Consider the following 26,561-nt stretch of genomic DNA (forward strand, 5'->3'; position numbering starts at 1 on the left):
TTGTTTCATTCTTGCCATATGTGCTTACTCATCCTCAGTTCACTCATATTACCTGTGGTGTACCACAAGGTTCAATTTTATTTTCCACCTCCATGCTCCCACCTGGCCTATTCATCCACCATCACAATGCCTCTTTTCATTGCTACACAGAGGACACACAGAAGTTTTCTTCAACTCATTAACTCAAAATCAGAAAATGCATTGTTCAGTTTCACAAACCCTATCAGTCCCACTGAAAGTGGCCTTGAGCTTTGGAAGACCTACCTGATGAGAATCTCTTATTAAAACATGTTACATAGACTTGCTTTTATGTGATGTGTTTTTATTGTGTCTTTTTATTGCATTGCATACATTAGGATGAAAACATTGCTCAGAGCAAGCCAGAGAGATCACAGGTTGCACAGAAAGACAGAAGGCCAGGGACGAATGACTCTTTCAGCCGAGGGTGTAGGCGTAATGGAGGGTCCCTCCTTTCTCCAGGTAGCAGTCGTGCTCATAGCTTCCTGGCTTCAACCGACGCTGGCAGACTCCCAGCAGGTCATCGAAGATGAAGTCGCTGTCGTGAACCTCGAGCCTCAGCACGTCGTTCTCCTGAGCCTGGAAGTAGGTGAAGTCCTCCTCCCACCAGGGGTTGGGGTTGTTGTTGCGAACAGACGTTTTGCCCAGTGAGCCGGGGCCACAGAACACCTCGACGTAGCCGTCTGTGGTTCCCACGAGGTTGGAAGGAAGATCGCTGGCTCGCAGGTTGAAGACCCTCAGCTGGGCTTCAGCCTCAGTCAGACTGCACAGGACCAGCAGGAGGAGAGGAAGACTGGAGGCCATGGCTGCACAGGAGGCTGTGGGTGAGGAACAGCAGACTTCAATCTGGCTGCACATTGCAATGAACCATCGCTTCTGAGAGTTAACAGGCTAAACTGTCAAATGACTTTCTACAATACAAACACGTGGTAACCACTGCATCTGAAAATGTTAATCCGGTCTGTGACAGGATGCCAGACCTCCTGACCTACACACCTTTACTCTCCCCATCACTGCATGAACACTAACAGAAATTGTGATGTGTGGAATTGTCCAATGTGCACTCAAATCTAAGGGATACTGGGTTGCTCAAGGACATCAAGGTTGGCTGGCTTGCAACGTCGTCCACTTTAACAAGGATCGTTTTGAGATTTGAGCCACTCTTAAATCTGAAGCTGTTAAAAACTCACTTGTTTCATGAGCACTTAGTCCTGTAATGTGTGTGGTTTATTGTATTTAATGGTTGTGTGTTTGACTACTGTGTGTATTTTGGTGTGTTGTTATTTAGCTCATGTGTCATGTGCTTTCATTTGTTTGATTTCTTGATTCAATTATTCATGTGCTTGCAAGTTGCATTCATGTCATGCTAGTTTTGTAACAGGCTGCAGCTTCTTTTGCATATGTGGTTGGTTACCAGCAGCCTAATGTTAGCTAAACTGTGACAATACTCTAATCAAATTAACTAATGCTACTAAACGTACAGTTTCTGATATGGGTTTTAGGTAAACTAGCCAAAGCACGGCACCAGACGACTGGGATTGCAGCCCAGGTGTTGATTGTATCACAGCAGAGCTTGATTCATTCATGAGTTTCTGATGATCAAGTCATTAAATGTTTTTCTAGAAGTTCCTGATAGCCATGAAATCACATTTGGATACTATTTGGACACCAACAGCAAATAAACAACTGGAAAAATCAGCCAGTATTCTCTGAATATGTTGGGCTTTTCTGTGCTTCTCCATGCACCTCACACAGGCTTCAATCGCACTGACACCAAGCAGAGCACTAGAGCACCACCATCATGATGTAATGACCCTTCCATCTTTTATTGTTTCCAGTTTGGAAGCACGAGATGCACTTGCGTCACTCTGGATTTGATGTTGCCATCGCGTGTTGCATCACAAGTGACAATTTGGAGCCTGACTTGAGTGGCCCGAGTGTCGGGAACGCGATATTAGAGTGAGATCCGTAGAAATCCAAATGCGGCTTGGGTCCCTTTTCATCTGGATACAATGTGGATATGCCAAAGAAAAGAGTCTGGGCTGGCAGCCTGAACAAGGCCTGACAATAATTCAATCAGAGTGGATAAGGAGTGCAGATGCCTCTTGCCAAACATGCAGGGCAGAAATGACTCGATTAGTTTGAGGAAATTAGAGGGGAAAGCAGACTCTGTGCTGAACAAACTGCAGTAACAGATGCAGCCTTACCTGTCGTAGTCTGGTGCCTGTGGTCTCGGCGCCCTGTTTCTCACCACACTGTGTGCTGTTCCATATGTTTTTAAAGGCCAGCAGACCTCATATCAGCTTCATCTCACCCTCCCAGAACACGCAGACAGCACAACCTGCTCCACTCTCAGCATTACGCAACATGATATGAGTAGGGTTTTTTTTTAGGGTTGGTTTGGCTTGTTTGGCCCTGTGGTCATTATCTTCATTTCGCAGTTGAAAAGGCGACTATTGAGAGCAAATTCCTGCTCGTTAGTCTAATAGGGTTGGCAGCGATGGCACCCCAGCTTCTGTGAGGTAAGCATGGCAGCCATCGCAGGTGTTTTCTGTTTATTTCATGTTGTAGATGAACAGAAAACAGCACTGTGCACGCTGTTCAAACACAGGCGACAGGTCGTACAGGTTCTAATCCTCAGTGTTTTTAGCGTGTTTCATGACATCACTGTAAGGACAGGACACCATGGGAAATTTCCTGAGGATTTAATGCAAAGATGCATATGTGTATTAGCGCATTGGCTAACATCTGTGCATCATCCAAAAGTTATTATAGTAATATTGACCGTTTTGTTATTCTAAATTCTACTGAGGCAATAATCCATGCATGTATGTGTGTCTTCTCTAATTATTCAGGTTTAATTCAGTTGTTTATTGTTTAATTACCTTATTTTGGGCCATATCTGCAGCTTGACTTTATCTTGTGAAGTTCAGTGTAAAACACAGTTTTGTGCCCTGGTGATCTCACAAACCTGCTGAGTTGCTTCCCAACCCACAAAACCTGAAACGTTTTGTTTCCGCTTAGAGCTTTATCACAGCAGACATGTCCACTTGTCAAACCCAGGAGTAACTACTAACAGCGTGGCTACATTCCATTTAGGTGTTCCCGTGCCAGGGCTCTGGCACTGTGCATGCTGGGATATTGGCAGACATGAATAAAATGGAGGTAGCATTAATGTTATTAGTTGCACCTGTGTCAGAATGTCTGCCATCTGTTCTTCAGACGGCCTCATAGCCTTCCTCCTCTCCTCGTTTATATTGCCACCTTATATACATAGTATATATATATATATACTTATATATATATATCACTGCCTTATTATTATTAATTCTCTTTTAAATCAAACACCAATTATTAAAGGATTACCTTCAACATTTAATGTATGTGCAGTATGTGCACTGGCTTAAATCTGTCCGTCGCACGGGCTTGAACAAGTGATGTGAGGAAATATTACAAGTGTTTTCCAAGAGTAATGTGATCTTTCAGAAGGCAGCTGCAGCTTGAAGCATTAAGTGATGTGTCATGTGTTCAGATGTGCCAGTATAGACTAAGTCAGCTCATCTTGTGGCTCGTTGATAGCCACATTACATCATCTCTAAAGTTACTTTGCCAACCTAAAACTGATGATAACAGTTATGTCTAACCCAACCCTGCAACACCCTGGATTACATTCAATGCCAATGTTTTATTGGTCTAATTTTACTATATCTGCGTATGACAACTACAGTATGATTAAAGTTATGGAAAGATTGTACTTGCATTGTATGCAAATATTAATTGCAGGTCTGTGACCGGACACACAGTTTCCTGTATGGAAGTCCCCCACACCAGCCTCACCCAGCCTCACCCCAGCCTCCCGATTCGACGCTCTGATTTGCTATATATATGGCCCACGACTTCCTGCATTAGATGTAAATCAAGAGGTGGGTAACAGTCCAGTATCGACATAACTCCAAAGAATAGTGGGCTGTTTTAGCTGTTGATGTGCAGGGTTTCCTCTGTCTGTTGGAGCTACAGTTTATGGGGACGTGTATGAAAAGAGAAAAAAAATGTAATTTCTCTGCAGCTCTCCCATAGATGTGCTCTGTTCTCATGCATATCTACTGGTGTTTCCAGAACTTCTTTGATGTGCAAAAGGGATTTATTAAACTAAACTCTGTCTGCCATAGAACGTAGTAAACTCTTGTCAAATACAATAGATAAACTGATCATTTCTGTGTTTCTCATTAAACAAAATGACTGAGCAAGGTGAGTTGTTGCAGCACACTTTATTTCCCTAATACAGTGTGACAAAGGTATCAGAATAAGGGTTATTCATTGATGAAGTGAAGAGTTTGAGTGATAGTTTTTGTGGTCGAATCCTCAATGATGAATCACAGATTTGGGACAGAGAATCTAAGCACACACAGACTGTTGCTAAGAAGACAAACACTGGGGTGAAAACATTCCTCAGAGCCAGTCTGAGAGATGTACAGGTCGAATGGAAACACTGAAGGTCACATACATTCATACATGACTAGTGTCTCAGCCCAGGGTGTAGGAGTAATGGAGGATGCCACCTTCCTCCAGGTAGCAGTGGTTGTCATGGGTTCCCAGCTTCAGCTGAAGCTGGCAGACTCCCACCAGGTCATCGAAGAGGAGGTCACTGTCATGAACTTCAAGCGTCAGTATGTCGTTCTCCTTAGCATCGAAGGAGGCGAACTCCTCCTCCCACCAGGGGTTGATTTCGTCGTCACGGATGGATGTAGTGCCCAGGGGAGCTGCGCCACAGTACGTCTTGACATACGCGTCTGTGATTCCCAACAGGTCAGCGGGAAGATCAGTGGCACGCAGGTTATACACCCTGAGCTGGGACTGAGCCATACTCAGACTGCATAGGACCAGCAAGAGGTGCAGACAGCTGGAGGCCATGGTGTCACAGGACGCTGTGGGGGGGACAACAAATATAGATTGTAGCTCGCGTTCTGAAACATTTTCTCACATCTGATTTTTCACTATCTAAATTTAGCATCACAAATGTACCTAAAGTTTTACATAAAATCCTGAACATCCCTGCAGACAAACCACAAGGTGGGAGGAGGTCTCCTTCCTCTCAGACATTAGCTTCTGCTTAGATGTCACAGCTTGCAATGGGGGAATCTAGTCTTGTTCATTTCTCTCAACATCTCTTTATCTTAATAACAAGATTTTTTATGGGTTAATATATTGAATGCAGAGAAGGGATTTACTTTAATTTTTTTTATAAAGGGTAAACCTGCTGGTACACTACTTGTCTACTTTCAAAATAAAGTGAGTCAGTTAGAAATGAAGGTCCAGCTGTCTCTTCTGGTTATTTTATTCTGAAATGATTCACCAAAGTCTCAGTTCAGTATCGCGTCTGATGGCGCAGGCTCTGTATTTAGAATCCAGAGTTTTCACTGCCCTCGAGTGGTAACTTTGGGGAACTGCAACATGATTACATTGGTGCTTTCACACAGTGCAGAAAACAATGGTTGTCTAACAATACTTAGACTTCCCTATGCTGTCTGTAGCACTGTTTGGTTCTGAGTGGATATTTACATGTTTAAAGCAATTACATTTCATTTGCTAAAAAAGGCTCAGTAGTTTCCTAAAGCAGCTGATCACTGTAGTTTTTAGTAAATATTATTTAGGAGCAAATTTGTTGGGAACTACTTTCAGCTGTGAAGTAATACTCATTTGGTATTTTAGTATTTCAGGCAGCAGGACAGTGATGTGGTATTGAGTTGAAAGTATGAAATTCATGCTTTAATGAACAAATCAATTCTTTCAGATCAAGACACGAGCGCTGAAAATGCACAATGACAATTTGCACAAGAATTTTAGATGAGACATCAGCTAGCAGTCGCCACAAAGGATTTTTGTAGATACGCTGCAGTGAATCAAAATCCAATTCAAGATGGTACATTATTCTTCATAGGTTAGCATGATCTGCCATCTTTTGTTCTTTGCCTAACTTTGCATAGCAGCCTTAAACTATATAGAGAATAATAACTTAAACATATAATATTTACAAGCGCACCTTTCCATACATATTTTCTAATGATAGGGAGTGCTGTACAACCTTTGTATCATGTTTTCTGTGGCGTCAAGTCTGAAAAAACAGTGATGCCATCAAGGTTATTTCATCTTAGGTTGGGAGACTACAAATTTATAAAAAAAATAAGGCCTGCATTACAAACTGGGGGTGTGGAGTTTGACAGACATGAATGAAAGAGGTAATCAAGTTGTACTATGGGAATTGTGGGATCCAGTGTTTTTGGAGCTTGGTTTGTACTAGGGAACAAAAGTTTGGATATCTCGGTATCTAGCCTGCTTTTTACATTTTAATCTGACTTTTTTAATGGTCTCTGTGAACTTTATGGAAGTGCAATGCTAAACCTGGAGTACTCTTTTTACCTTATAAAACAGAAGTGCTGACAAGATGTACTGATATTGAAATCATATGTATTTACAGACACTGCAGATATGAGGGCACCTGTTAAATGGCCATGTGGCACCAGCTGCTTTTACCTAAGAAAACAGCTCCTCCCCTTACAGATAGCACAAACCTCTGAGGTTGTTGTGTTTGCACAGAAAACTTGCTGAGTTTGAAACAGGATGTTGCATCATCCTCGCTGAAGGTCAGTGTGAAAATTAGCTCCATAACAGCTGCGTTTGTTCCGACTGTTTGTCCTCTCACAGCTCTGTGTACATCCACAATATCTTCCAGACACATCGACTCTGGGTGCCATGGCCAACATTTGATTTCTTTGTTGTTACTTTATGCTAATGGCCGAAATTAAGTTTATTTTTTTGTAGAACTTAGTACATTTGGTCACTCTGGATGACGGTGAAGCTAGAGAATGTAGACATAATAGCAACAATATTCAGTATTACTGTTTTGAATGTGTAAATAAGATTAGCAATATGGCATTTAACAGAAACGAAATTCATAGATGAATTCAGCAGTATTTTGTACTAAAAAAGGGATTGTTTCAAAGTGCAGTTTGATTTTCTAATAGTCACATCTGCATTGTTCACTGTGTGCACAGGCTGAGGTGAAACTATGAGGAATCCTTCGTGGAACAGACAAAAGCTATCAAGCTAAAGTTATCACTTTAACTTGTTGGCAATGTGTGATCATGTGTGCGGCCTCTTTCAGGATGGTTAATATAACAAGGTCTAAAAAATATGCAAACAGACTGCAGATGCAAAACTTACTGCTCTACAGAAACTGACTCACAAATTGCATCTTTTATATAGGTGTTAATGCACTTTTTGTAATCATTTAATAATTGTTTTCAATCTTTGGATTGATTTATTAAACTGACTTTATTTGTCATATTATTTATGCATCCCTCTATATAGCCTTCAGGTTATGGAGGACCACGGTTATACAAGACAGACAAAACCAAACCAAAACTGACTGAAAACACTTCTTTAAAGCTGCAATAACTGATTTTTTTTGGTCACTTGGAGGCAAAGGAAACAGGTTGTGACCAGCTCACTGACATATCATCACCTCTTTAGTTGATATGGCGAACTTGTTACCAAACAGTTCCTTATTCACACATCCAGGAGTCCTATAGCAGCACCACCACTAATTCGGAGGAGTTTGTTTCTGGCTAGCACCATTAAGCCGAGGGGAGCTGCCATGTCATGTGATGATTCTCTGTAGGTTGAGTGACCCCTGTCACATTGCTTTCACATAGAGATTTTGTTATAATAATATTGATTATGGTTGTTTTAAAGCTGGGAAATCATAAAAATACAACAAAGGGACAGGAAATGAACTGTTGAAATAAATACAATCAGCAATAGTGGAGTAGTACTTGAGGTATTGCTTGTAGCAAGAGTTTGAAGAAATGAAAAACTCGACTGGCCAGAAGTAGAAGAGTAGATGTGAAAGTCTTACCTGTAGCCTTGATACCTTTTTTCTCAAATCTGCATCTGCTGTTGCACGTTTTTAAAGCCCAGCAGAGCTCGTATCAGTTTGATAAAAGCCCTCCCATCAACACTTATACTGGAGAACAGCCTGCTACACTCTCACCATTATGCAATATGGTAGAAATAGAGTGATTTCCTGGAAGAAGACGAGTACTACAAGTTTTTAACTAAAATTTGCTTTATTGGTACGACGATGAGTGCAATATAATCAAAGCAGTTTGCACAACTTTTGGAATGTAAAAATAATAACATGGCATTAAAGACTAAAATGTCCGTCTGTGAAGATGGTTTGGTGCTCATTAGGAATGCATGATGTATTTTGTGCACCTGGGTGGAGCCACACAGTGTAGACTAGAGAACTGTTATTAAAGTTTCAGAAGAAGACAACAATTAAAAATGTTCCACAAGGGTTCTGAGAGGAGGGGAAAGTCGACGGGCTTTGTAGTTGGGCCAGCTGGTCTTCAGATCTCTCCCCATGTAGTTAATAGTACCTTTTTCATGACTGTCAATAACACGATAGCTCAATTTAGACACAAAGTCAGAGACAGACAGAGTCTGGTGCAGTTCTATAGATTTTACTGTTTACACACACAATCAGCAAAACCAAGGCCGATTCATGAACACAGACACTGAATAAATTTTCTGTATTACATACTTTTGCTGAACACCTCCCCATGTGGAGCTTAGTCTCAGGTTCCTTCCCCTTGATCTTATTCTTTTTACCATACTTAGAGATTTTCCACCATTTTATTGTGTTTTTTGCCATAGTTCGTTCCTCCCTCCTCGGCCACACGCCAACTCGATGATGTTTTCTTTAACTTGTGGTGTCTCAGCTCAGCTTCTCTTTGCTCACATCAGCCCTGACTGTCACAGCAGCAGGCAGCTGTTTTATTGAAAAAGAATCTGTCACAATCAGCTTTACTGGTCAAATATGTGCACATATACAAGGAATGACTCCTGTTTTCACAGCTCTCAAAAGCTTCGATAAACCCACTGTACACTCCCCAGAAGCAGACACACGCAGGTAGAGACGAGATGGTGAACAAAGTGGAGCGTTGAGCAGCTGAAGAGACAGAACTGTTCTCGGGAGTTGACAGAGACCAAACCAGAGCAAAAAGGAGAGTGAATATTGGACTTACATTCATCAGGTGGACACAAGAATGACTTTCTGTGACTGCTAATGTTGCTCTGTGTCTGCTGGATGTGTAAATATACAACTGTTTGCTAGATAGTTTGCCATATTAACAGCACAATGTAATTACACTGTACGTAAAACACAAGTTTGCACCTTGTCCTGCTACCCCAAGTGACAAAAAAGAATTTTATGCAAGAAAACAAAAGAAAAAAAAGTTTATTTTTTTTCTTTTTAAGTTTGAAATGTAAGAGAATGATCGTCTAAAGCCCCAGAGGCACCCTTCGAAGCCGGCAATGTTCATTGTGCCCTGTGAGGAGAAAATGACAGACAGGACTGTTGCTATTACTGTCAGAGCCTTACTAATCGTTAGAAATGTAACATTTGTCCTGAGGGTGGCACTGCGGGAAACTCAGTATTGCCATTATCAAAAGAGTTTATCCCTTTGGGAAGATACATTTTATGCACAGTTGACATTTTGGCCACAAGTTAGCACCCGAGGAGGGTTCATTGAGTCTCCATAGTGAAATGGGTTTATCATCTGGGCATGAGGTTATACTTCTGGAATGGGGCCAAATGGGTATGGGGTGGTAGATTTATCTTCAACTTTCAAATGCTTAAAAAAATGCCCTGACAGCTCTGATGCAGCTCAGCATTCAATCATAATGGTTGCTTTTAATACACCTTTCAGACCTGACTGGCTCACTTTAACAGCTGTATTTTGATGGACATTTCTGTAGCTCATGTTATAGATGCCATACTATTATGATTATGATTACAGCATTGTGATGTTGAGGGCTTTGTTTGGTAGGTGATGATGATGAAGTGGCGCTCACAGTTATGTTTGTATTTAGAATTATGACATTTCACTACTACCATTCAATCCCCAGTTCTTTTTTGTGCAATACTTTTCATTACTACTGTTTGCTATTTTGCTATTTTATTATTATGTATATATTTTTTTACTGCTTGCTATTTTCTGTGGCCCCAGTAAGAAACTGGAACACCATTAAGTGGTTAGTGATTAACTCACAGCACTATCATCAGCATAATCATGATTAAGATTTTTTTAGCATTGAGGAGGGTAACCTTGTTCGAGTTTTTAAAAGAAACTGGGTTAATGCAGAGGATTTAGTTTTCTGTTTTCTCTCTCTTTCCTAATGGAACCACCACTCCAGCACAGCAGGTGGCGGTAGTGCGCCTTAAGCGCTAGTTGCCTCCTGCCAGTAAACAAAAAGAAGAAGAGCTCTGTTGAGCTGTGTGGAGCTGGACTATGAAAAAGAGTCTTCTGTTCAGTTTACGCAGCGCTGCTTTACTTTTAATCGGATGTTTCGCATTTTACGTCGTTTGGAATTTAAAGGGTAAAACAACTAAAATATCTGAAGTGCGTTAACTACTTTCAGCCACGCTCCGTGTTATCCAGAGCACTGCAGCCGGCCAGCGTTACAGTACCTGCCCGGTGTGATACTGATAGGTGATGCTGTGGGGCTGTTTGTATCCGCAGAGAGGATGTCTGAGCAGACCCTGGAGTACTTCTGGAGCCAGGGGGAGATCAAGAGGAGGGACGCTGCTGCGGTCAGGTGGTCGCACGCTGTGAACAGCAGGAGCGTACTGACGGAGGCTCTCTCAGGTACTTTAAACCGTGTTCTTCATCACAGCACCGCGGCGGCAGCTGTCCACAGGCCTGTCAGGGGGCTCAGGAGCTGGGAGGTCATCACCCAAGCTGCTGCTACCAAATGACTAACACGGCTGTCCAGCTGGTGTTAAAATGACATTTCAAGACACTCATCATCTCACTGTCTGCGTTTCAAATTAAATTTCTAATTCAGAAATCTCTCAGTTTAGACCAAAGATAGTCTTTGCTCTGTCCTGAGTTTTTTCTAATTATTTAGGGCAATTCATTTTGATTTCTCTTTTCCTTTCCTTGTTGCGTAATCACCCCTGAGTGATTCCTTTCCGTCACCCCTTGACAGGTTTTTTTTTATGACATTAAGAACACCAGGTCACGTGCCATGAAGCTGTGAACTTGTGCCACTCATAATTGTGCCTACAGCAACAAGTGCCCATCCCACGAGGACTCCAAAATCCTGTTCCTGTGGTAAAATGACGACTGTAACAACGGAACAGAAGTTCTCACATGAAATTTAACATTGCTGATGACTTTGGGTGTGTGTCACTCACGCAGGAGTGCCCGCTCATGTTTCCAGGACAACCATAGTGCCTAAGCATGTGGCGTAGAGCTGAAACAGTCGATTAGTCGCTCAATAGCGAATTAATCATCAATCAATCAGTCAATCAATCATTGAAGCTATCCAGTGTGAGGATTTGCTGCTTGTCTCTGCTTTTATCATTGTGAATGTAAAATCTTTGGGTTGGACAAAAAAGACGTCTTAAGACCTCACCTCAGGCTCTGGGAACTGTGATGGACATTTGTTGTTATTCTGACTTTTTATACACAACAACTATTTAGCAAAAACAAAACAAAAAAAATCTGCAGAGGAATCTGTAATGAAATAATCATCAGTTGGCGCCCAAGTTTGGAGCTCTATCAGAGCGCACAGGATCACACTCGATCGATGATCAATGAAGGTATACTGGATACACCTTGCTAAAGCACTTAGAAATAAATAAATAAATAATAAAAAATATTATAAGCACCTCTCTATACACTGCAGAACAATTCAGCAGCCTCCAAAACAAGTATAATGTTGAATCCACACCTCTAGAACAGTTTGCATAAAAACTGAACATTAGATGCTTCATGAAGGGAGGATTTATTGGAATAAAACTGAATAGCCAAAACAAAGAAAAGTCGAGCTGAGTCATTATAAACAGGCATTTAGTCTGAACTGAACAGGCAGGACCACAAGTTCTACACTGACCAACAGCTTTCTCCCTCAGGTCACACTCATATGATTGAGGCCGACATAATCATGAGAGGTCGTGACCCCAAAGAGCCAATCATGGCGCATCCTCCTGACACGGACAGTGACATCACACTGAAGGAGTGGCTGGAAGGAGTGATGGCGCACAACAAGGGAATAAAACTAGACTTCAAGAGGTGAGAGCCAGCTTCTATTCCTTCAAAGTTATGTGTGATTGTGTGCGGCGCTAACACTGTGGTGTCCTCCACCCAGCCTGGAGGCGGTGTCTCCGTCTGTGGCTCTGCTGGAGGAGGTGCTGGCTGAGACGAGCCATCCTGTGTGGGTCAATGCAGATATCCTCTCTGGTCCAGGGGGACAGGCCAGACCTCTGGAGCCTCAGGCTTTCCTTTCTGCTGTGGGGGCTCTACCCGCTCACACTGTGCTGTCTCTTGGGTGGACTACAGGGTGGACGGCTGGGACAGAAAACCCAGGTGAAGACACTTCAGCACCACTGGCTGTGTTTACTCTCCTAATATAGGACAAAAATGCCATGTAAGCACCTCAGTCAGAGAATTCACTCAGAGACAGGTGTCATTCAGAAGCAGTAACTGGGAGGACAGCACTAACACACCGAGCTGAGGGACAATAGATTTAATCATACTGTTTATCCTGAAGAAGCTATTCATTTGATATACATGGGTGATGATATATAATATAATGATAATGTTATATAATATACAAGATTTACTAAGGGCAGACATTGGGATCTAGTTCCTTCAGCTACAAACAGTTTCTCAGTTGAGTTTCTGAACGATTTAGTGTATTATATAGCATTAGTAATGTTGCTTTAGTGCAAAATCACAGCAGTAAATCATCGTTTAATGCTTCCCTTTTCAAACAGCATGGAAGCTGCCAGCTCTTGGAGTTGGGGTTTGAACATTATCTGATCTGAATCCAGTATCAGTTCCACTTACTGATTCTGATGTCAGTATTGTACCTGCTTTTCGAATCTGAATCCATTCAAATCCCTCATTGAGATTGAGGTTTAGCATTCAACGTTTTCAGGAACTACAGTCTGAGTGCTAATTTAGGGAGCCAGCATATGATTCGGTACAGGAAAACCCATGAGCCTGGCGTATCTGATAATGTTGTTTAACATCAAATTGCTTGAACACCAGATTCACCTGTTAGGGTTAGGGCAACCTAAGGATAACCCTAACCCTGCAGTTTAGGCAGATCACTATCTGCCACCTGAAGCTGATGAAGTAAGAGTTAATCAATTTTCCCTGAAACCTCCTTTTTCCTCAACCATGCAACGTTTTTTCTGCAGTGGCTTTTCCATCTCACCTCAATATTAAACTGCAGTTTCTGCCAAATTCACTAACTTTAGCTAATAGCAGTAGCATTGATGATGGAACATAATTCCAGAGACACTCGGGCGCAGCCACCAGTTTCTGCAGGTTGTCGTTTCTAACCTGACAGATGCTGGTTAGAGCAGTGCAGTTTGGTGCAGTAGGTGAGCAGTGTATTAAATGTAGGCTATTGAAATGGACCAGCAGATAATTAAAACGCATGTCATGCCATTTGCCTGCGGGCCGCAATTTGAGGAACTGTAAACTCAAAAATCTGTAGGCTGAGAGGAGAAAAACAGTTGCAGCCTAATTAATGTTCACTACACTGAAACACGCACAACCTGTGGCTACAACTGGAAAATGAGATAAAGGAATCAGTTCATCACAGAAGACATTTATGTGCCAAAGATAATCAAGAGTCATAGTGAAATACATGGTTATAGCAGCAGAAAATCCGGCATATTGAAATAACAGTAGCCTGTCGACTTTGCCTCAGTTTACTTTACACAAGCAACTTTCTCCAAATATCGAATGTCCTGATTCAGAACTATTAAACTGGTAACCATAAATTATTGAGATGAATGAAAATTGAATTGAGAGAGAATGTGGCTTCTGAACCTGACATGACGTTATCAGCTAGATGGCTTTAAAAGAGAAGACACATCACTCCATGTGTGTTGTGAGAACTACTAAAACGCTTGCCGTTGACAACGGTGGGACAGAGTTAAGCTTATTCCCTCACAAAGGATCTTTGGCTGTGTACGGCGGCCGGCTGCAGAGAGGACATAACCCGACAACAGACAAGTTTGAACCTGGCCGGACCTCAAGTTACTCACAGACTGAATGTTAATTAGGGCAGCTGATCAGCACTGCCTGCTACCTGAACATGTTGTTCTATGAGAGAGAGGGGGCAGATAACAGATTTGTTTGCATGGGAGCTTATTGAATTTGTGTATTTTTCCAAACCAGGTGTCAAAGCCAGAGTCACTCACACCGGTGCACCCAAATCATTTCTGACATTCACACGCGGAAATTTTCGCTTGTCTGAGCAAAATGTTCGCCCATGTTTCTTAAAAGCTTCCGTATCCTCGCTTCTGTGTGCTCTGATTGTTACTACAGTGCCACAGTCTGGCTCTTTGATGTGTTTTTAATAGTTTTTGGACAACAATGGAGCTCTATGGCACAGTGGAATAAGATATATTAGGCTTCGATACACACAGTACTTGACGGTAGGATCAATTTGTTGTTATTTTGGGTCGTCACGTGGGATTTGTTGACAAGACAAATATAGTAACAACAGCCTCATCCTTTAATCCAGCTCCCTGCAGTGTAAAGAGCAACTTCTCAGATTAATGGTTTGTGAGGCCTGTGGATACTGTTAGAAAGAAGCTCGCTTATTGATTTGTTTTGTTGTAATGTTTTTCAGGTTACAGCTGGGACATGGTGCACATGATGGAGGAGATTTGTAGAACCCTTAAGCATCCAGTCACCTTCCCAGTGCGTGCAGCTCTCCTGGCCCAGTCGTTCTCCCAGCTCACATGGCTGCTGCAGCAGTCAGACAGGTCATTATCAGCACAGTAACATTTTACTTTATCTCTCTTAGTTCCACTGCTGGATTTGTACACATGGCCTATCCTGTCATTGTGCTATATAGAAAAAACTCTGTTTTTTGTGGCGATCTATGCACCACCCCTGTTGTAGAGAGGGGAACCGCCGTATTATGGGATGAGCTGTGCAAGCGATCTTCAGCTTTCTAATTAAACATGATTTTTATATGAATCTTTTCAAGGACTTGTCTCTCAGTCTGACCAGCAGTAAAAAATAGTTGCCTGGAATGGCCATCATATCATAGGGATCTACATCAGGGGAAACTTGCCAGCTGACCTAATCGCCCTGCATATTCATCCACGCATGCTGGTTTGTTTACATGTGTGAGGCTGACTTTCACTGTGGTTTTACTGTCATCAAGGGAAACTGAATGCCTCGTGGCACATTCAGCAGAAGGCATCACAGGACATTCATTAATGGGTTCTGACACAAATGTTGAGTTGAGCCGACTTTCAGAACCAGCTTCGACTGATATTGTACATGAGTTCTGCACACAAGCCACAATAGAAAGCATTACAAGTAAATAAAGAGTAGACAAGTAAGGTGTGTTTTTTCTTTGGTGAATGATGGGAGCCATCACTGCTCCAGTCAACAACTAAACAGCAGATGACATCTTGAATAAATAATAATTTTCAGACTTTTGCGCTGACATATAAAATGTTAATACCTTTGAGCTGTTCATGAAATGTTTCTGCTTTCCCTTGTTGTTCACAGATACACTCTAACAGTGTGGACCGGCCAGAATGACAAGTACACAGTAGAGGACTTACTGCCCTACAGAAAAGAGTTTGACACCAGTAGGATCTACTATGACCTGCCGGACCCTCTGAGGACAGAGCTCAGTATGACATTACATGACAATAACTGAAACCCCACTGCAGACACATACTGAGAAGTCATCTGGCTGTGGTCTCTTAACTCTGGCAGCAGACTGACCCCAGAGTGGAGAGAGGAGAGTGGAATTTGTCTCTACCAAACTTGTCCTGTAGCTCATCTACCGTCAATGAACACCATAAAATGCTACAGCAGTGGTTCCTGAGCTGGGGTCGGGACCACCCGGGAGGTTGCAAGATAATCTTAGGCACCATGTGATGATTGATAAGTTAGGAAAGAAGAAGAAAAAGTTTTTCTGACACACAAATTCTGCTTAAATTTTATTACTAGTCTCTAAAGGTTGCTTTTCCTTGTTTAATGGCCTCTTAAAGTGTTGTGATGAAACGATCTGAGACTGGAACGGCACTCTTTGAAAGCTCACAGCTTATAGAGATGCAACCCATAATGAGGGCTGAGAAGTAACTGTTGTTTGGCTATAAATGTTCACAAGCCAAAAAAAGTTGGGAACCACTGCATGGAGGAAGGTGGAGGTTCACCGTTCGAGCTGTTTTCAGAGCAGTATCTCTATGTAAAAATGCTCCATTACAAGTTAAAAGTCCTGCATTCAAAATTGGACCTGAGTAAAGTTACAGAAGTATTGTCATCAAAATGACTTGAAGAGGAGTTTCACAGCAGGCTGAAAAGCAGTGCTTTGCTGCCCTCTCTGGTTTCACCTCTGACCACAGCAGGCATCACTGATAGGGGTGAGTTGATATGCTCAGAAATGTGCTCTGTTGCACCTGTAACCTCACTTCAACAGTGACGTGTATGTGTGACAGTGTATACTACTGTTGGTATCTCAGTATCCTCATGGTTCTTACAGTAAGAACCTCCATAAGACTGTGTTCATACAGTATATTACCAGAAGGGCTCTTGTTTAGCTCTACAGAACATGACTTAATGAGGATATGAGGAGGGGTTATATTTAGACCTACAGGATAATGACTGTATAATGATGGGGTATATTTACACCTGGAGAATAAGACTGGGTGAGGATGAAAGGAAAGGGTCTTAAGATCAGGATACCAAGACTATATAAGTGAGCTATGTGCTTTAATGCAGTTAAGGATAATATATTCCATGTACTGATCTGTTTGCCAGCCATGATAATAAAGGAGTTTAATTAAAAAAGAGTCAGAGTCCTGGTCAAAGCTGCTGTAAATCACATCTGAGTGCGAGCAGACTTAGTCAGCCAATAGGACCACTAGCTGAATGGCTAACTGAGCTGAACTCATATGGTACCCCGTATTTGTTCGAGTGTTGTGCCATTCACAAATGCTTCGTTGAAAAGAATAAATAGGTGAACGAGCTGAGCTGAATCAGTTCCTGTTAATGTCTCAGTCCATTCATTTTAGCTTTTATATCGAGCACTGAGCACAGGGACTGTCAGTCTACATCATGTGACTTATCTAGATTAAAGTCCAAGACCAATGTTGTTAAATCATTGCAGCTAATTGTTAACAACCTGAATCAAGTATGTATTTGTTGCCTTGAACCCACCCCAGTAATCCTGTGAATGACTAACTTGAATCAGTTAGTAAAAGTGCTCATTATGCAGGAAAATGCCCCCCTTGAGTGTTTTATTATTATATATTAAATTATTTTATACTTTTGGGTAGATTAATGCACCATATTCTAAGATGATATCAAGTTGATCGTTATATGCAAAATTATTAATATGCAAAGGGAATGGGAATTGCTCACATAAGATGAAATGAGATAACATGAGCTAAGTAACACTATTCTCTGAAAGTACAATGCAAATATGTTTTCACTGTCTGCCTTTCGCCACGTCTGACTGTAAGTAACACATCTTCAGACAAAATATTTGGCATGAGGTTTATTGAAAATAGACACACACTGCAATATAATACAATGAAGAATGTTGAGTGCATCACTGAATTGTTGCCACTGGCAACTCAGTATGTGGTAAAAAAAAAAAAAAAAAAAAAGTATCTAGAGAATGTTTTACATTTTCAAGGATGCAAATTTACTGGTTGGCAATTTAGATAAAAGGTTTTTCTAAAAGGGAAGGCTGTTTTGTGTCAGTGTGCAGCTTACTGTATGTTAATAAGTACCCGTTTAATCAAACAGTGATATGCACTCCATTTTGAATTTATATTATAGATATATCACCTATGGTCATCTTTAAGAACTGATCATGCTGATCTGGAATAACAAATAACTCATGAAAGTATAATTCACACAAACCACTTTTCTACTAAAAAATTGGTTTTAAACCAGGAGATTGGATGTGGAAGTGTCTTAAGCTGTGTTTCACTTAGCACTGTACATCTTTGATCCAAGGTCATTGACAAAGATTCTGTGATGTCACAGTAAGTCTCAAACCTCTTTGGCTCACACAAATGCTGTCATGGCATGAAATCCTGGTATTCAGCCTAACATTTAATGCCACTGTAAAAGGACAGACTAAAAAATGCTTTTGTAATTGACTAACCATGTTGCTCAGTTGCCATGGAGATGGTTTAGTTGTCAGAACATGACCTAAGTATGGATGGTAACAGGTGGCCGTACAGTATAGGGGATTGTGAAGGTGACAGGAGCACAGTGTACAGAACGTCCATGCTGTCAGACCAGTATCTTGATTTTAACTCTAACCCCCACTGACAAGGTAAAACATCACCTGCAAGGACTCCCCTACACAGAGCACGACATCCCATTATTGAAGAGGAGGACAGAGAGAGGGTGGGACATGTGCAAGGGGCACTTAGAGCCAACAGGTACAAGGAGTGGATGATGACAATCATGCCCCAATTTAAGACTGGAACAAATGCTGCCAGCAAGGACCCTGGACAACAGACTTAATGAACACAGAGAAACAAACATCAGCTGTCTGTGGACACCAGACCAAAACCACTCATAGCATCAACTTGAAAGGGATCATCAACCAGGAGACAGATGGAGAAAGAACAAGGAGGACATGCACATCCAATGCTGAAGACCATCCAGCAAAAAAACAGGTTTACCATCTCTTCCCCATATACTGTATGACCACCTGTTATCATGTGACCAGAATACCTAGATCACATGATTAAACCAAAATCAACTCATGACAACTAAGCAGCTCCATCCATGAAGGAAGGAAACAAGATGTTGTACCTTATGTTAAGATTTGAAGCCCTGTACCTGCTAAACTGCACTTAATCTTAAAAGTGCACATGAGCTGATGCTATCATAGGTATAGAACATCAATGTATGATACTGTTAAGAGCACATGCATTTTCTCCTGATACATGCAATATCTTTCCTAGTGGCCAAAAGTTTCCTTGAAGTTGACCAGCTGATTTATCTGCTCACTCTGCATTGAGTGTCGTCTCCACAGCATTTTCTTGGCCTTCAAATCCCTCAGGAAAATAGGTGCACAGGGTAGAATAGGCTTTGAACCTGTAAGAACACCATTCAGTGTCTTGCTACTTCCACTCAAAGGGTAGGAAGAGCTAGAGCTGACCCCAATATCTGGTATCGGAGCATGGGGATTAAGTGGAGGCAGGTATCCAGGGCGAGTGTGGGCAATGTGATCCAAAAGGAGAGCCCCTGAACCTCTTCGCTCCAGCCCAGCAGCTCCTCGCCTCTGGACAGAGCTCTCTAAGGACTCCCTGGATCCTGACAGAGTGGAGGATCTGCTGTTGACCAGCTTGTGCCTTTCTGGTCCAGTTCCAGCTCCGCCACTATTCTTGGAGCTATTGTCTCGGTTGCCAAATTGTGGTAGCTGAGAGTCAGAACTGTAGTGGTCAATACCAATGTTACGACGACGGACCACATTTTGCAGACTGGAAACATTCAGTTGTCTGAGACAGTCAGAGGAATCTTCATCCAAAGGACAGGAATCATGGGGGAAGGGGAGACTGTCTTGATGCAAGTTTGGGTGTGAAGCAGAATGTAGTGAACTTGCAGTGCTGTCATATGACATCTTTCTACCAAAGCCTCTTTTTCCACCCCCTCCCCTATTCTCACTTCCTGACATGTTCTCTAGTGCTTTCAGAAGCCCTGTTGTGTCTTTGACATCAATGCTGTGGTGGCGTGAAACAGCTGGAGGCCTTCCATGGAAGGCGAGATTATTGACTCTGAAGGACAACTCCTCCTCAGGTGTAATTTGCACTGGCTCCTCTGTCAGAGAGGAGGCCTGGCTCTGCTGGAGCAGCAGGGAAGGACTTTTGGACCACTGCTCTGAGTGTAGCCTCTGGAGGTTGATTCGCTTATCCACACCAGGGACACGTAAAGGACTAGGATGTTGGATTGGCGAGCCTGGTCGAGATGTGACTTGGCCAGGTCCTGACCCTAAACATTGGGGATCTCTGGGGCCAAGAAGGGGGCTACCAGGTTGGGGGGAAGCACTTGCTGAGGAGCCCTGTGGAGGAGTTCGTAGTTGGAAATCATATGGAGACATACAAAAAGATGTTGGGGTGAAATGCAGACGCTCCTCAAGGTCAGGAGGTGGAGGGACATTGAGGTACTGCTTTGTCATCTGATGGCCGGATGGCAGTTTGTTGGTGGTGATGATGATAACCTCCTTACCCTTTGCTTTACAAGCATCCAGGAGGACCCTGAGGATGTCCCTGTTGCCTGAATTGACAGCGTAAATCAGTGCTGATAAGCCTGCATGATCCTCCAGAGTCGGATCAGCTCCACTGCTCAACAAGAGTGAGAGAATTTCAGCTCCGGCTTGTTCGAGACATGCATGCATCAGTGCCGTTTTCCCCGTCTTGTCTTGGATGTTTGGATCAGCTCCACTTTCCAGAAGATACCTGTTGGAAGAAAAATCAAATTATTACACCAGGAAACCCCTGAAGTGGAAGCAAGTCATCCTCAGCCATAACATACTTTCAAGAAGCAATAGCATACATGAATCCTGCAAGGACATACCGAACCATCTTGTGCTTGGGTACACTCTGTGAATCTGTATGGTGTGTCTTGCAGGCCACCATGAGGGGTGTCTCGCCATGTTCATTACTCTCGTTTATGTAGGCCCCTCCCTCCAGGAGCAGCCGAGTCAGACGCAGACGGCACAAATAGACAGCCTTCAGCAGAGAATTGCCATCTGTTCGAACCTCTGTTGACTCATCCATTGTAATGATCTTGGCTGCCTATAATCCACCTTCAGTGTCTTTAATGGATGACTGTCACTTGTTTGTCCAAAGGTACACACAGCCCAGTGCCTGCAACAGATGAAGAAGAAGATTAAATTCATTATTAAATTCTCAGATGTAGACCATCAAGTGGCTTTAAATTGTGGGTCCTCAACTATACCAGAACAGAAAGATAAATTGCAGACCCTACTTGTTTTAAGCACAACTGTTTTCTTTCTGATTCAAGACCTGAAAAGGATCTAAACCCATCTCCAGCCATGGTGAATGTTAATGTTAATGTCACTGTTTGGTTAGGTTTAAGGCACCAAAAGTACTTGTTAAAGGAAAAGGTTTCCCACAGAACACCAACCCCCCTCTCTTGGTTGAAACTTGTGTGTTAGTTTGACCTACCCATTCACCCCACATTGCTCCATTTGTGGGCTGTCTTGATCTTTATACCACATCACCTTGCTTTGAATGTCTAATATTGGCATGGATGGGTATACAGTAGCGTCAGTTGAAAGCCCAGTGGGGTAAATAAAGGGTAACTTGTGCATCACATCGAGAGGCGTGACAAAGTGTTGGTATGTGACACCATTGGAGACAGACACTGAGATCCTCCTGGTGGCACTGGCAGGTAGTATCACAGCCACAGGTGCCACTGCTGTGCTACATGGTGACACACAGTTACACACTTTTATTTTCAAAGCTGTTTGTTTGTCACTGTTACATGTTTGTTACACTTCGTGACATCAAAGCATCATTCATTACATGTAAATGTGAAAGAAAATAAGTATCAGCGCCACCTCTTCCATTGTCACACAACTGAACTGCACTCACCTACACAGCACATAAACATCACGACCTTTGTCTTGCTATCTGAAGCATTGTTGCTTTTCCACATTCTGGCTTGTAAAACTCAGTAGGAGGAAACTAGAGCCTATACCTAATGAGTTATTACACATTCAGATTATGAGAAGCCCCAGGTGTCAGGTTGTTAAGTTATTGTAAATGTGAATGGTTCACAGTTATTCCTGTGAGTCCAGGCGACCCGTCCAGGGCGTAGGCCTACCTCTCCTCTCATCCAGTGCATACTGTACTAGGCTAGGATCCAGCCCACTGTTGACCCTGAGCAGGGTAAGCAGTTTAGAAAATGGATGGATTGTATCCATAGCAACAACATTTGATTACCAAAGTGGGTGACTGTAGCGCACTTAAGACATAGATCTATTGTTAACGTCTCTAAGTTCATAGCACACTGAAATGAATGCAAACCAATGGCTGCCTGGAAGGAAGGAGAAATGCAATTTGAGAAATCTGAAAATTAATGACATGCTTTAAAAAATGGTCAGCTGTCATGTAAATAGACACAGTTTTTATTAGAAGAGTTATCCTTGATAGCAATATATATGACTACATATGACTATATGATTATGGCTGCTGCACCTTTATAATCACAGCTTTGCATTTGGCATGTGTTTTCATGACATTTCCATGTGGGTATCAAATAGTTTTGCAGTGTTTGTGAGGCAGCAGCTATCTGAGCTCTTGGTAGCTCTGTAAAAAGCCAACTGGATGTTGCCTTGAATTGTCACAGTGATGGTCAGAGTTAAGCTGAAGATGACGCATATACACACATATCCGCTTGTATAGATGCCACAGGAACTATGATCTACAGCAGACGAGATTACACACTGGCAGCACTTAAAACCCCAAACAAGCCATCAGTTGCTTTATGTAAAGTAGATGTGAAGCGACAGAAGCGATGCTCCTTCCTCCTCCCAGCTCAGACATAAGAACGCAGTGTGTTCGTCATCCTCTCCTGGACTGCCTGTATTCACTTCTGCAGCCTATTGTGTGTGTGGCCTTGTGTTTCTATCAGCCAAGTCTGTGAAACTGTGACCAATAACTTATTTTAACTGTGTAGGTGTGTGCGTGTGTGTGTGTCAGTAGGGTCTAAAGCATGTACGTAAATACAGCTAAGGACAAACTATAGAAAGAAGTGAAGTATTTGTACTTTTAGTGTATGCACTGTGACATCTGCCTGTACCTGTACTCCAGTTCATAGTCTGACTGTAGCCTGGCCCTACAAGAGACTGACTTACTTATCCAAACAGATAATGAGTCTCACACAATATCAACCCAGTGATGTCCCAATAACGAAGATGATGATCCTACACAGAGTGTCATGACGACAACCAGCGCAGCATCTGACGCCTAACAACATCCAAACAAAAAGACTAACCTGTCAGAGTTTTTTTGCCCTCCCTGAGGTTGACGTCATCTTCAGCGATGTTGACCAATAGGAGCACAGAGCTCTCGACTTTAAACAGGTAGAGGAGAAAGTAGGAAGGAATGTTTAATTTTTTTTTCAGTGGACCTGTAACTATCTGACTATCTATCCCCCTGGGGCCAGGAGCATTATACCAAACTATTCAGTTATCATGATTGCGGCTGTGGCATCACCCTCTCCACACATGTCTGCTGCTCACGCACACACTCACGCTCTTTCAAACGCACCGGCTATGAACGGTTCCAGCTGAAGTTTCGTCCACAAACCTCTGACAACATACAGAAACATTTATTGTCTGTGCTGTCATGCAACTCCTGAGAGATGGCACGCTGTGGTTGGTTAGAGTCCAACATACAGTCTGCAGTGTCTGTCCACATATTGTGCCTAATGTGTATGCAAGAAGCTTTGATGAATCACATGAACAAAAGTAAAATTATATTATTATTGGGCCTATTAATGCAGTAGCATTTAAGTACTTAATTACTTTCCACCACTTAAGCTTTGAAGCTACTTATTAATACCAGAAAGCCTGTTGCACAAAAGATATTTGTGTTTTTACTGGGCAAGGAGAGTATAGCATAAAGATGCTATTAGTTGCATTATGGGAAATGTAGGAACCAAACATTTTTTGGAGCATGACTCAAAATATCTCAGCCTCTGCTTAAAAGATTTTGACCGTCTTCTTTTAATCAGTATCTGAGTCTGCTAACTTTATGGATGTGCAACACTAAATCATTGGAGTACTTTAAAATAATTTGTACGATGCTGTCATGGTTCATACTGGAGGACCATAATGTATGTGCGAGCTGTGGGAGGTTTAAACCTCTGTTAGCAGCCTTTTCTGCAGGGTGACATTCAAACCCCCGTCTGTGCTTCTTTGAGAGGTCAGGCCTGGCCTTCAACCAGCACCAACACAGACAGAATAGCTAATGAGAGAGGCAGCAGAGAAAATGTCATTCCTAAACATTTTATCATTCCACATCTAAAGGCCAGGCATTTTTCTTCATTCCATGCTCCCAAGTAAAGATTCAGATAGTGTTCTCATCATGATAATGATCACTTTCAACATAGCCAGTGCTTTATAAGTATATACAAGAAGGCCATATGCAGTGGCTGACATAATAAACCCGTTTAGTCACAGGTAGCACTGGAAGGTGCTGTCGATTCAACACAGAAGCAGAGTTCAAACTGCGACTTGAAAGGAATCAGTGAACAGCACAGAAATAACCCTGCAAGGACAGATTTCTGCTGCCTGTCTCCCGAACATATTCTGAATTCTGTCCACCTATGACTGTCAGATAAAGCAGATCATACAAAATTATATACAAAAGAACGGAATGAAACACCCACACTGATAAATCTGGTTTCATGGCATAAACACAGTAAATGTAGCGGGATGCAGATGATACACTGTAACAAAAAGCACGTAGCATACCTAGATGAATGGTATCATCCCTCCTTCAGTGTGCTGAGGGGTCTACTTTCTTTAGATATTAATATTTCTGCTGGTATTAATTAAATAACTATTCTCACCAAACCAAATTAGGGAATATTAGGGCACATACACTGCAGCAACAAACTGTCTCCAATCATTTTTAAAAGCACAACTGTAACTTGTAGAATGAAAAAGAGTCTTAATTTCCACACCACAAGTCATTGTTGTCATGTGCACAAACTTACCTGAATGTGTCGCATTCTTCGCTTTGAAAGCTGTTCAAACGGCAGGTCCCCTCCAGTTGATAGGTCAGTCAGTGTGCAGGCTGAGGAGAAACCGGCGGGGAGAGCAGGCATCCGTGCTGGTGAGTGACTGATGACAGGAGGGAGTGAAGACTAATATACGTCAGATGAGAATGAAAGGCTAGCCTATGGCAGCTGAGGAGCAGGGAGCACGCAGCCAATGACAGCACATCCTATTGTGAGCAGGCACAGTGCAGACAGTGGTCTTTGGTAAAGTATTTGCGCAGGTAAGACTTATATTCAGACTGTTGATGTGTGAAATGACAATAGTGGCGTCAACGTCAGCAGAAAGTTCAAGGCTGGAGACAGATGTAATTTGGTGAAGATTGCACAACAGCGAGCCTCACTCACTTCATGGACATATTACCATATTCAGAAGTCAATGACGGAGAGAGGCTGAGAAAATTAGTCACCTGAATCTATGGGTGACTGAGAGGGATTTAGATTTTTCCAGCTCAGCTGTTTAATCTGGTCACGTAGCAATAGTTTATTAAACGGTGTATCCAACCTGGACGTCCTTCTCAAATGTGTGAAAATTCAAAACCGATGATGTCTGTGCTACAAGTGTTCAGATGTAGTGTTGTGGTGCACTGTTCTTTCCCTCATTCTCGTTCATCCATTCTGCCTGTGGTTTCATATTTGCTGTGCTTCTATCCAGAAGGGCTTTTAACTTGATACATTCCAGGGCTTTTCACTGTAAGGCCCCAGTATGACTCACGCTAACTAATGTGTGTGTGTTGTCCACCACATCTAAAGGTGCTTTCTGACAGTGAAGGCTGTTTATGATGTTCAGAATGTAATTGTATCACATTGCTAACCAGTTCCTCTGTTTGTACAACCTGCTCTCTTTAGCTGCGTGGTGAGATTACAGTAGGTGGATTGCAGCAGCAGCAGCCTGTGGGGTGGCCAACCATGCAGTTGTCCCCTACTGTCAGCAATTCAAAAGCAACCAGTTGCTATCTGAATGAAGCTGGAGTAGGTAAGAAGCATCAGAAGTATTTTTTGTTCAATTTGTTGAATTAATCTTCACATCCCAACAGAAATCACTAAATCAAATAATCATACTCATTTCATCCTGTCTGAATTAAATGCATAAACCCCTCATTACAAAGATGAATGAGTTCAGTGGTACAAAATCGGAGGCACTGTTCTACAGATACGGAACAAGTGATATGGTCAGATGAGTCATCCCTCACCATATTCTTGACAAGTGGGTGAGAGCATGTGTGGCGTACACCAAGAGAACAGTACCGGCCTGACTGCTTGACCCTCGCAGAGCAGCAGGATCTCATATGGCCTCAAACACTGCCCTCAGCAGTGGTGTCCTGGCACTTAATGTGTCATAGGTGAATCCAGTGCAAGCAAGCACATACTGACCACTACAGCTGACTGGACAAAGGAAACACTGTTTTTTTATGATTGCTTTCAAGCATTTTTCTAACACGAGTTCACTTCTCCTGAACTCCTCACACATTTTTCTTCACCAGCACACCGCTCTGTTGATCTCACATTCATCAAGCACTTATGCAAATAAAACACATCCCAGGTTCAATGCTTGTACCACCACACTAACATGTTTCCTAACAGGGACTCTTTGTCACTTAGAACACGCTCAGCCTAAACAATAATAATAAAAAAAAACATTACAAC

The 26,561-nt window shown here is 42.3% G+C and overlaps 3 protein-coding genes across 5 annotated transcripts; 1 reads left to right on the plus strand and 2 right to left on the minus strand.

The window, feature by feature from the left end:
- Positions 1-312: 312 nt before the first annotated feature.
- LOC121607123 (protein C2-DOMAIN ABA-RELATED 3-like) lies at positions 313-2,360 on the minus strand. The gene is made up of 2 exons (XM_041937809.1): positions 2,226-2,360; positions 313-836 (listed from the first exon to the last, which is right to left on the minus strand). The coding sequence occupies exon 2, from the start codon at positions 820-822 to the stop codon at positions 436-438; it is 387 nt and encodes a 128-aa protein (XP_041793743.1). The 5' UTR covers positions 823-836; positions 2,226-2,360; the 3' UTR covers positions 313-435.
- Positions 2,361-2,422: 62 nt separating this feature from the next.
- Positions 2,423-17,288, plus strand: fam151b (family with sequence similarity 151 member B). 3 transcript variants are annotated; one of them, XM_041937453.1, is made up of 7 exons: positions 2,423-2,540; positions 3,802-3,941; positions 10,602-10,727; positions 11,999-12,158; positions 12,235-12,452; positions 14,740-14,875; positions 15,636-17,288. In XM_041937453.1, the coding sequence occupies exons 2-7, from the start codon at positions 3,830-3,832 to the stop codon at positions 15,787-15,789; spliced, it is 906 nt and encodes a 301-aa protein (XP_041793387.1). In that variant the 5' UTR covers positions 2,423-2,540; positions 3,802-3,829; the 3' UTR covers positions 15,790-17,288. The 3 variants fall into 3 exon arrangements, with proteins under 3 accessions (XP_041793387.1, XP_041793388.1, XP_041793389.1); XM_041937454.1 differs by lacking the exon at positions 2,423-2,540 and having other exon boundaries at positions 3,476-3,941; XM_041937455.1 differs by lacking the exons at positions 2,423-2,540; positions 3,802-3,941 and adding an exon at positions 10,341-10,458.
- A 1,774-nt stretch (positions 17,289-19,062) lies between these two features.
- Positions 19,063-20,881, minus strand: ankrd34bb (ankyrin repeat domain 34Bb). Its single transcript, XM_041937944.1, has 2 exons — positions 20,679-20,881; positions 19,063-20,560 (listed from the first exon to the last, which is right to left on the minus strand). Exons 1-2 carry the CDS (start codon positions 20,879-20,881, stop codon positions 19,063-19,065), a joined length of 1,701 nt encoding a protein of 566 aa, XP_041793878.1.
- Positions 20,882-26,561: the final 5,680 nt, after the last annotated feature.

Source organism: Chelmon rostratus, chromosome 5, assembly GCF_017976325.1.
Source record: "Chelmon rostratus isolate fCheRos1 chromosome 5, fCheRos1.pri, whole genome shotgun sequence".
Classification (NCBI taxonomy): Eukaryota; Metazoa; Chordata; class Actinopteri; order Chaetodontiformes; family Chaetodontidae; genus Chelmon; species Chelmon rostratus.